This window comes from Myxine glutinosa, chromosome 1 (assembly GCF_964187855.1).
Source record: "Myxine glutinosa chromosome 1, kmMyxGlut1.1, whole genome shotgun sequence".
Classification (NCBI taxonomy): Eukaryota; Metazoa; Chordata; class Myxini; order Myxiniformes; family Myxinidae; genus Myxine; species Myxine glutinosa.
Window position 1 is genome coordinate 81,028,453 of NC_136261.1, and position 11,914 is coordinate 81,040,366.

The 11,914-nt window shown below is 44.1% G+C and overlaps 1 protein-coding gene across 1 annotated transcript in view; it reads right to left on the reverse strand.

Moving 5' to 3' along the window:
- Positions 1 to 7,819: 7,819 nt before the first annotated feature.
- The window catches only part of LOC137425572 (metalloprotease TIKI1), a 200,493-nt gene continuing 196,398 nt past the window's right edge, over positions 7,820 to 11,914 (reverse strand). The window contains exons 7-8 of the mRNA XM_068114135.2: positions 11,538 to 11,762; positions 7,820 to 8,386 (exon numbers count right to left, since the gene is read on the reverse strand). Coding sequence (XP_067970236.2) covers positions 8,206 to 8,386; positions 11,538 to 11,762 — 406 coding nt within the window. The 3' untranslated portion in view covers positions 7,820 to 8,205. The remainder of the gene's footprint in view (positions 8,387 to 11,537; positions 11,763 to 11,914) is intronic.

An 11,914-nucleotide genomic window follows, 5' to 3' on the forward strand; every position in this document is an offset into this window, starting at 1 on the left:
AGGCTGGTCCTCATCTTCACTCTTTCTCTTCTTTCCTTGAATGGGTGGTGTCGCCATGGTATACTCTGCAATGAAAAATAAAACCTATTACTTACTGTACATACCGTACATCAGACAGCATGATATGAATGATGTTAATACTTAACTGAACTTAAATATTGAACAGGACAGATCTTTATCTCTTAAAGAAAGGGACTTAACTAATATTTTAACTATTATTAGTTGAATATACTTAACTGTAATGCCTTGATCCATTGTCCACCCTGGTACTCCCTGGAAATTAATACTAACAACTACCTGTGAACAAATACCTGTGAAACTTAATCAAACCATCTTGTAGATAAGGCAGCAATCTTGGTTCGTTACCTGCTCAAAAAGTCATTCATAGTAACAATAAGGTTATAAATGAAAACACTAGTCATGTAAAACTGTATTTAGACGCCAGCGATGAATCTATGGTATGCACAATTATGAACATATACAATACATGGTTTTTTGCAGCGGCCATCTTGGATTTTGGTCAACATTAATCATTTAATATCATTTTAAGTCACAATATCACTTGACTGATGTAAGATGCAAGATCTGGGCCCAGAAAAACCCACATATGGACACCCAATATGTATATGTAGCATTCACGTAGGCGGAAATATGCCCGATTTCGCGGTTTTGGCGGACATCTTGGATTTTGTCCTCTGGCCGAGTTAGCCCGCATTTTAAAAAAAGATACCCAAGCTTATTTTTTTATATATATTTTTATCTTTCAAAATCAACCTTCAAACCTTGATCACGGGAAAATGGTCACGAACTCTATTGGGAGCTCCCCTACTAGTTTTAAAGGCTTTGAGTACCGCTTTAGGAGGGATTTGAGAGGGGTTTTAATGGGTAATCTTTGAACACGACTGTGTGTCCACCAGTTATAAGACCTAAAATACTCCGAGGACCCAAAATACCCCCAAGGACCAAGAAGACCCCCAGGATCCAAAACACACAAATGACCCCGAGGATCCAAACAACCCTGAGGACCCAAAAGAGCCCAGGAACCCAGAAGACCCAATGGACCCCAAACACCAAAATACCCCCAAAACGCAGAAAATTCCCTGAAGGCTGTTAAAGACCATAAACACCCAGAAGACCCTTAAAGACCCTGAAAACCCAAAATATCCCAAAGACACTGAAAACCCAATATATCCCAAAGACCCTTAAAGATCACGAAGACACAAAAAACCCCAAAGACCAAAAAGACCCCAATGACGCAAAATACTCCGAAGACCATTGAAGACCCCAAAGACCGAAACAATCAAAAATACCAAAAATACCAAAAAGACCCAGAAGACAATTAAAGACCCTGAGGACCCAGTGGACCCCAAAGACCCAAATTACCCCGTCGATGCATGCAGCTCATGTTAAGCACATCATGTTGTATCCAAAATACCCCAAATACCATTAAATACCCCCAAATACCCGAGAACCGAAAAGACACGAGAACCCCAAAGATCCAGAGGACCCCAAAGTCTCAAATTACCCAAAAGTCCGAGAGTACCTAAATGACCCAAAAGACTCTGAAGTCCCAAAAGAAGAGTAATCATGTCTCTTACATTGGAATTGTAGACGGTGGCTTGCAAACCGAGCCTCAAGGTGGGTGTACAGAAGTGTTTTTTTTAAATGACAATAAATACGAGGTGCAGGGAGGTGAAATTCGCTGCAAGTGATGTGGAACACATGCATAGTAAAAAGAGTGTTCATTTACATCTGTAGGATATCTAATAAATAAAGAAGATATAATCACACCTGACACTAGGCCCAGGCTTCAGACTTTGGCACCATCAAATAAACTGTTCCATCCTGTAATTTTAGAGGCTTTATACTCGTGTGTGTATATAGATATATATACAATGAACACACACGTATACATATCAGGGTGCAAAAGTACAAGTCCACTTAAAACAATGCCCAGCTTTCTCAAATCACATTTTCAAACAATAATTTGTCATATAAATGTTGAAGAAATGTATTTCTGGCGGTACCCAGGGACAGGACAAGGGCAAACTCCCTCGACCCCCACCCCAATCTTCCCCTCCCCCCGCCTCTAAAAAGAATCCTCCCACAAAGAAGTTTGTGTGTACGAATGAAAATCATAGGGAGAAAAAAAAAAAGGCTGGGCCAATATCCACCAAACTTTACAAACTTGCTGGAGGTAGTCGGGGTTGGGTCATAAGCACGATAAAGATATCACCATAACCCCCCCCCCCTTCCCACCCACCCCTCTCTCCCCCCCCCCCTCCTCCCACGTGAGAGTGGGGAGCCGAATTGTGATTATTCCATCTGTATGGCTGGGCCAATCCACACCAAATTTTGCATACATGCTGGGATTTCACAGAGTCAGGTCATGGGTCAGATTGTATTGCAAAATTGTGAATTTGCTTCTCTTCCTGGTATTGGCTGCAGTATAATCTTACGGAGACGTAGGGCGTTGTAGCTCTGCTAAGCTCTTGTCTAATAGGCAGTGTGTTTGCAACTGTTTAGCCAGAAAATGCTTGATCAAAACACACACAGACACAACTTTAACAGTCACAATTATTGTAGGAGTTGGCCCAGGAAACGTTTTTCACACGCCAGCTTGCCAGGCCTGATTTTCGATGGAAGGTCACAGCAACATGAAAAGTATCCAGAGTGCAGGAGATAGCTTGCCTACTCTTAGCTAAGGACACCATGAGATCTCTAACGTTCAGCAACCAACGTTAGCAGACAGAACACCCAGTTTAACATTCAATCGAGGGGCAGCACACACATTGATGTATCGTACTGCTTTTTAGCCGCGTCGCAGACGCTGCTCATAGAGTGCCCTCTGCTGTTGTTGTTGTCGTTGTTCTTCTTCTTCTTGTTCTTCTTGTTCTTGCAGAGAAGACAAAACCTCAAAGCTCCACCCATTCTGGGAACCATAGCTCCACCCATTCTGGGAGAGCCTTCATATAAACAAATATCCACCATTTTATTAACTCGCATAGCTTTGAGGCCTGTTTTGTAGGCCCGTGGTGTCTTCCTCTCTCACACAGTTTTATTTCAAATCAAATTCGATATATCATTTCATTTTTCACAGTCGCTAACATAATTTTAGACTCGGTTGAAAAAAAACGGGAAGAAAATCCGATGAAAGTTGCCCTTTATAGAACGAAATGAATTCTCAAAGGCCTGTAACTTCAAGTCCATTGAGATATTTTTTTTTTAAATCGCGGCATGGTTAGTCATACACCGCCCGAAATAACAGATGGAAAATGCCGAGATATATTAAAAATTCGTCCATTTGATGACAATCGTCACGATGAAATATTTAATTTATACGTCGTCACAATAATGTGGAGAGAGGAGCATAGCTTCGTTCACGTGTCGCCACATACGGGAAATTGCCGAGATATATATTTTTTTAATCGCGGCATGGTCAGTCATACACCGCCTGAAATAACAGACGGGAAAATGCCGAGATATATTAAAAATTCGTCCATTTGATGACAATCGTCACGATGAAATATTTAATTTATACGTCGTCACAATAATGTGGAGAGAGGAGCATAGCTTCGTTCACGTGTCGCCACAAACGGGAAATTGCCGAGATTTTTTTTTTTTAAATCGCGGCATGGTCAGTCATACACCGCCTGAAATAACACACGGGAAATTGCCGAGATATATTTTCACTTTGCACAAAAATAACATCAAGTAATCGAATCAATAGGAATGTCCTGTGCCTATAACATCGACGTTATAGGCACAGCTGCATCTAGGCATTGTGTAACATCGACGTGGCTTTTGTTTAAATTAAAACTTTTTGTACTTGTTAATCACTGGGGTGACAGTTTATAGTTGGGCTGACATTCGTACCCAGCTATAGACAGCTCAGGAGTGGCTGCGCTACATATTGGCTCTCCTTCCAGAATATATGAAACTAGAAAGGAAATATTATAAACCTGTATATCGAAAAAAGTTTGAGTGTCTGAGATCAGGGGTTCGGTTGCGAGAGGACGCTGGCGTTGCATATTCGCCGCTTCTCCGACTGGATGGATGTACAGGGTCTTCTTCTACTTTTCTGACCTGACATCTCACACCTGTCCTGCCTTTTCACACCCGCACGTGCCGCGTGTTCTCCGGCTGGATAACGGAATCTGCTTTTGATGGTACGGAATACGGAATCGAAAGGCCCGCTCCCGTTGTTTGTGGCCGTGGCCTTGTTTGCCGGTGGCCTTGTGGCCTTGTTTGCCGCTGTGGTCTTGATTAGCGGCTGCAGTCGTTTGCCGCTGCGTTTGCCGCTGCGTTTGCCGCTGCGTTTGCCGCTTTGCCTCCTCGACCTTGGCCTCGTACTCGTCCCTTCGCTCCTGCCTGGCATGGCTCTGAAGTACTCCGCCGCAAGGCTTCTTCTGCTCAATACCCGCTCCACCCCATCATGCATCTCTGCCATCAAATCAAATGGACTCCTCCGACGACCCAGGTACATTCACCGTGGCTCCGGTCGCAAGTTTGTTTATTTGCAATCAGGTCACTCCATCCCCGTCCTCTGGTCGGCTCAGCGCACTCTCACTCTTCGTCCCAGCGCACCTGGTCACAGCAACCCACACGATCGCACCTCTTGCCTACGAACCCTGGCTAAATCACCTGAATTCATCCCTGCTGTTCAAAACAACATCAAGCTCACCCTGTTCAACACCCGGTCCCTCAACAATAAATGCCTCATCCTGAACGAATACATCCTGGATAACAAACTGGACTTTCTCTGTCTCACCGAAACCTGGCAACAACCTCTGGACTACTACACACTCAACCTCACCACACCCAATGGATATTCCTACGTCAATAAACCACGCTCGGAGGGCCGAGGTGGTGGAATTGCCGTTATCCACCGTCAAGACATCAAGACCAACCTCATCTCCATCTCATCTGCTCCATCATTTGAACACCTGGCTTTAAAACTCTCTGGTCACACGCAGTCAGTCATGGCTGTCGTCTACCGCCCTCCCAAACCACACCCATCATTCCTGTCTGACTTCTCCTACTTTCTGACCCAGCTATGTTCCCTCTCCCCCTCAATCCTCCTCCTTGGTGATTTCAATATCCACATGGACTCCACTGACTCCACAATAACCACTGACTTCACTGATTTACTCACCTGCTTTAACCTCACTCAACATGTCGACTTTCCTACCCATATCCGTGGTCACATTTTGGACCTTGTCTGCTCCACTGGATTAAATTTGCACCATCTCTATGGCTCCGACCTCACCCTCTCTGACCACTTAGCCATCACTCTGACCATCAACATCCCCGCCCCAACACCAAGGCATTATCGCACAATCAACTTCCGTAAGCTAAACGCTCTTTCACCTACCTCATTCTCATCCACCCTCTCTGAAAAAATGTCCACTTCTCCCTTCATTGACCTCCACACCCCTTCCGACCTCACTGACTACTACAACCACACTCTCTCCTCCTGCCTTGACCAGCTTGCGCCTGTAAAAACCAAAACAGTTTCTTTCACCCATTCTGCTCCCTGGTTTACCCCTGAACTCCACCTGATGAAAACTCGTGCTCGCCAACTTGAAAGACTCCGCAATAAAACGGGTCTCACAGTTCACTCCCAAGCCTACAAGGACCACATACAACACTACAAAGATGCCCTCTCCCGCGCCCGCTCTGCCTACTACTCTCAAATTATCCACTCTGGCTCCGGAAACCCAAAAGCACTCTTCTCGACAATAAACAAACTCCTCCGCCCCCTGAACACCACCACCCAGTCATTCACAGTAGACAACTGCATCTCCTTCCTCTCTTTCTTCCAACGCAAAATTGACAACATCTACAACAGCTTGACCACCGCCGCACCCGCTCCCCCTCCAACCACCTGCCCCCCCTTGTCCTGCCATCCCCTGTCTCGGTTCTCCCCAATCTCTCCTACTGACCTCTCTGAACTCCTCATAGGAATGAAAACTGCCACCTGCACTCTTGACCCCATCCCCTCCAGCTTTGTCAAAGCCTCCCTCCCTGCTCTCTCTCCACTTATCATTGCAACAATAAACTCCTCCCTGTCTACAGCCATCGTCCCACCTTCCCTCAAAATTGCTGCTGTTACCCCCATTCTAAAAAAACCTGGTCTAAACCCTGACACCCTAAACAACTTCAGACCCATCTCCAACCTACCCTTTCTGTCAAAAGTTTTGGAACGCGCTGTAGCCACTCAACTCAAACATCATCTCTCTGCCAATAACTTGTATGAAACATTCCAATCCGGATTCCGCTCCAACCACAGTACTGAAACTGCTCTCCTCAAAATCACCAACGACCTTCTCCTCTCCTCTGACGCTGGCAACCTCAACATTCTCGTCCTCCTCGACCTCAGCGCTGCCTTTGACACCATCGATCACACTATCCTCCTCACCCGACTTGAATCCACCTTTAACGTTACCGGCACTGCCCTCTCTTGGATTAAATCATACCTCTCTGACAGATGCCAGTTCATCTCCATCAATAACTGCAAATCCCCCACTGCTCCCCTCCCCCAAGGTGTCCCCCAAGGTTCAGTTCTTGGCCCCCTCCTCTTCATCCTTTACCTGTCCCCGCTCGGTCACTTAATCCGCCGTCATGGTCTCCAATTCCACTGCTTCGCCGATGACATCCAGCTTTTCATCTCCACCAAGTCCGTCTCCACCGACACCCACTCTATCCTGACAAACTGCATCACTGAAATAAAATCCTGGCTTCAAATCAACTTCCTCAAGCTTAACTGTGATAAATCTGAAATAATCATCATTGGCCCAAAAACGCTCACAAAATCCACCCATAACTTTGCCCTCAACATCGACGGTATCCCAGTATCCACCTCCCCTCACATCCGGAATCTTGGCGTCATCTTTGACCAAACCCTTTCCTTCGACAAATACACTAAACAGATCACAAAGTCAGCCTTCTTTCACCTGAAAAACATTGCCCGTCTCCGCTCATCCCTCTCCTCCACGGCTGCAGAAACCCTCATCCACGCCTTCATCACCTCCCGTCTGGACTACTGCAATAGCCTCCTCTATGGTTCACCCTCAAAAATCACCAATAAACTCCAATACATTCAGAACTCCGCTGCCCGTCTACTCACTCATTCCCGGACCCGTGACCACATCACCCCCGTCCTTTACAAGCTTCACTGGCTCCCCATCCCCCAGAGAATCCAGTACAAAATCCTCCTCTTGACATACAAAGCCCTCCATAACCTGGCCCCATCCTACCTGGCTGACCTCCTCTCCAGACACACTCCCACCCGCAACCTCCGCTCTGCTGGTACCAACCTCCTGACCCCCTCCATCCGGACCAAATTCAGATCCTGGGGGGACAGGGCCTTCTCCATCGCTGCTCCCACCCTCTGGAACTCACTACCTCACACCATCAGAGACTCCTCCTCACTCACCACATTCAAAACATCACTAAAGACCCACCTGTTCAACGCTGCATTCAACATTCAACCCACAGCATTTAACCCCTGACTATCTCTTCTCCTTCTCCCTCCTTTTGCTTTAAATATTTCCCTATTGATTCTTGTCTTGTCTTTTTGATTCTTGTCTTATATATATGCCGTATATCGCTGCTGTTTGTTTTCTTGATTCTTGTCTTTTTGCAATTGTTGTTTTCATGTATTGTTATGCATTATGTTTTCCACTCTGTCAAAGCGCCTTTGGGCTTCTGGAAAAGCGCTATACAAAATAAATGAATTATTATTATTATTATTGTGAATATGTCATTCTGAGAACCTGTTGAAAGATCCACATCACACCTTATCTGCCAAAATCCATTTCCATTGTATATTCTCACAATTTATTTGACATCATCAACCTGTCATAATCACTTTGTTAATCAATATGTGGAGGGATGAATACCTTTTTACATTCTGCATGTGTCATGGGATCACCACTACCTATATACAATGCTCAAGGATGCATGAAGCCCATATTAAACAGCAGGAATGTTATTAATAACAGAAATCCCACACTTTGGTTAAAATCGTGCTTTAAATTCGAACATGAAGTTTCCATAAAAATTGTTTTTTGTTATTTTTATGCATTTTATAGCACACTTTGGACTCCGCCACATCACCTGCAAGGTCTCGCAAGGACATCCTTTGATATGAATTGACAAGATGCGTGCGTGTCTGACAAGGGAGTGCTCATTGGAGAGAAATCAACCAAAGTTAATTAACACCCATGAGAGTATCAAAGCCAGTCCAAGATTGTTTGATGCAGCTGAGGGTGACGCAGAGGTCGTTTGGTCTTGCTTGTGGGTGGATAACAGTCCAGGTGTAGTTTCCATGGTAACGTGCATGTTGACATTCTTGGCTCGTGCTGGTGGAAGGAGAGTTTTACTGTGCTCGAAAGGTCGTGCGAGCGAAGCGTTTGCATAGTATGGGATGGTGGCATGTACCGGGCAGGGTGGAATGGGATGGGAGAACAGAAAACAATGGGAATGTGAATTTGGGATTAAGAAATCACTTGGACCTTTAATAAAAGGTCTTCCTTTCTTGAATGGATGAAGCACAGGAAGAAGTAAAACAACCAGATTTACTTACAGCCCTATTGCTAAATTGAATTGTAGTCACTGCGGAGATTGCACAGTTAAACTGCTTGAGGATGTAAAAGGATGTCAAATCTCTTATGTTCCCCCATCCAAAACCTTGATCTTTTTTTACCCCCGTTAATTTACCCCAGGTCCACTTTTCTGAAATACCGACTTCTTTCCTGGAAGTCCTAACTGTGTCCATGTGGTATTTTTTTTTACCTCTCTCACACCCACCCCCTTCCCACACCTCCTCCCCCCAAGCCCTCTCCCTCCCACAGATCTCCCGATGTCCCTGCTCTCAAATGTTGTACTTGTGTGCTTCCCTCTCTCTCCCCATCTTGTCTCCCGCTCCCTTTATTTCGTCTTATGTGTCCGTTTGTTTTTTTTTGTCATTAATGTTAGCTCTTACACGAGCTTCGATCTTGAATGCAAAAAAACTAAATAATAATAATTAAAAAATGGACTTTCTTAGATTCTGCATTAATCATGATTTTCTTTGAAAAAAAAACTATCCATCTAGTTTTTTTTTCTTGCCTTTTGGCTATGAAAGAACAATAACCATCATTTTTCCACATGTAGGCTTTTGACAGTCATCAATACTACTGGATTGTGAATGCTTGGGGTTCAGTTGGGGGAAGTAGAGGAAAAGGATGTGTGTGGAAGAAAGGTTTTTTTTCTTTTCATGTACCATACTGTTTACAGAGCGTTTGTGTTGCCGAAGTAGTTTCTTGGCAAGAGTTATGCTGGGTGGTTTGCCATTGGTTTCCCAGAAGTAGTTTGTCCGTGTTCTATCCTTTTAAATGCTGTGCGTCAAGCAAGGCAGCAGCACGTACTAATTTTAAAGTCTTTGGTATTACTCGGACGGGGTTTGAACCACCTCACAGTCTCAGAGCGGACTCTCTAACTGTTATGCTGCCGAGTTTGGTTGATAAACAGTAAGGGAAGGAATCAGAAGGATAATATATGAACTTACTGCAAAGTGTGGGGAGTGAGAGGTTGTTTTGGAGAAAAATAAGGGATGAAAAACCTCATTATTTTTCTTATTACGGAAACATATACCTGGCCCCATAACCACAATTAAAACGAGAGAGCTGCAATCACAAAGCGGTCGCCAATGGTGAGCCTCCCCCAGTCCCCCAGTACCCGCGATCCAATCATAGCCATATTATTTTCGGACCGCCATATGATCATGACCTTCAACATTTAGGGATAGAGTGTAAATTAAGAAAATGTGTCCCCATCATCAATATACCCATAAAACTCAGCATCGTGAAAATCAGAGGATAATTAATAAAGTTGTGATCAAAAAGGTGTTTTTTTGTTAATTACGTCACAATCCCCCCAAAAAGCATGTCAAGGACACTAATCATATAGCAGGTGCACAACTTCAGCGCAGGTACACTATTATGATGCAAGGACATCTTGGAAGTCCAAGCGGTCTTTGAGAAGCCAAAATTTGGAAAAATTTAGCTAAAAAAAAACATTACTTTTTTTCAGATCGTCATTTGACCTTGACCTTTAACCCAGAGGGGTGTGATGTAAATTAGGGGTAAATTTTCCTTGCTCTCGGAAATTTCGTTCTGATCAGACAAACCTTAGTCACGTTATTGTGAAAAATGTTAAAATGTCAATAATTGGGTCATGACGGAGTGGAGTGGGGGGGGGGGGGGGTGAGGGGGGGGGGGGTGGGAGGGCGAGAGGTAAGGGGGGGTACCAATTGTGGAAACAAACCCGCTAATAGGTATACACCTCCTAATATATATCCCTATAAGAGGGGAGGCTTAAAAAGCACAGATCAGGTTGTGAATTTCCAAAATGAAAGAATAAAAATGTAAAGATAACTTGATTTTATAAATAATTTCACTTATTTTAAAGGTAAATTTGCGAGTTGCAGAGTAAGTCAAATTGCTCCTAAACACTTAACATCGATTGCAGGTTATGGATCTCAAATATTCACAATTTAACAAAAAGCTCCTCCATATTGACCTGTTCATGTTCCCACTTGAACCGCTTGCTCATGGTGCAGGCAACCCAGGTTAAGTCCTACATGTATTTAACACAATCATACGTGTTTGTTCATTACCTACCAATGTCCATGTAATTCATGTAAATACAAGACCGATAGTCAAACGACCGCATAGCAGGGCTTGGATCTGCTGAGTGGACGATCTACTCTCCCTCTGTCATGTGACCAGATGCGAGCTCTGATTGGTAGCTCTGAGGGGCATACAAACATACTACATATACTGGACGGACAGAAAAACGCTGTACCAGATGGCATTGCCCTACGGGCTACGCTGTAAAAATATGGCTGCAGAACTACGTGACCAATGAGGTCCTCAATTGTGTTTGTTTTACCAATTTATCCCTAGATCACACTCAAGAAATTTCATACTGATCGGATCAAGCGTTCTACTTGTCGATTTATGACGTCATAATGACATCATCATTAACATATGTTATTCCCCATGGGTAATACTTAACAAGGAGCCACCTTTCAATTTTTTTCCATGGAGCTGTTTCTGATATATAGAGGTGCATTTTCTTCCAAGATGGCGCCCACATGACCTATGACGTCATAAGTATCATTAATGCACTCCTACGGTGAAAATTACGGGTCAATCGGACCAACGTTTGCAGAGTAAACGAATTTTAAAGGGAATAAACCTCCATAATGCCGGTGGACTGGATGTACATACATACATACAGACAAACACTGTTCCAGCCGGCATTGCTCAATGGGCTACGCTGTAAAAAGTACACTGATGTCCACCGATGTTTTTGTCCTCTATGTGGTATAAGCACATCCAAGAACCTTTGATGAATGTTAAAAAAAAAATTGTTGTGAGAGCATCCACCACCAGACAGCATGATCATAAGCTATATGTACACCATTTGATCTGAATCCTGTTGTTTTATTCATTTTAATATATTTCATAGTTTCTGGTGCATCTCACCTTTCAACCTTGCGAACCCACAGGTCTTTGAACCTCCTGTCAGTCATCCCACCTCGCCTCCGCTCCCACAACTTCGGTGATTCGTTCTTAAGACTTTCTTTTTCTTCTTCCGACTCTGATGTGCTTTTTATGTCGAAGCCGCTCCAGGGCACATCATCCTCCAGGTCTTCAGCCCTGATTCGTGCCATGTGAGGGAAGCTGTGACCCCGATGAATTTTCTTGTAGCTGCAGGTGTAGCAAGGAGAAGTTAGTATAACCTTCTAGGTCAACTACAGGGTGTTTCAAAAGTAACAATGCACTGAACGACATACCTATGTTACATGTGTTTGCTAATCTTAAAATGAACTATTGTGCAACTGTTCAATAAGTTTGTCAAA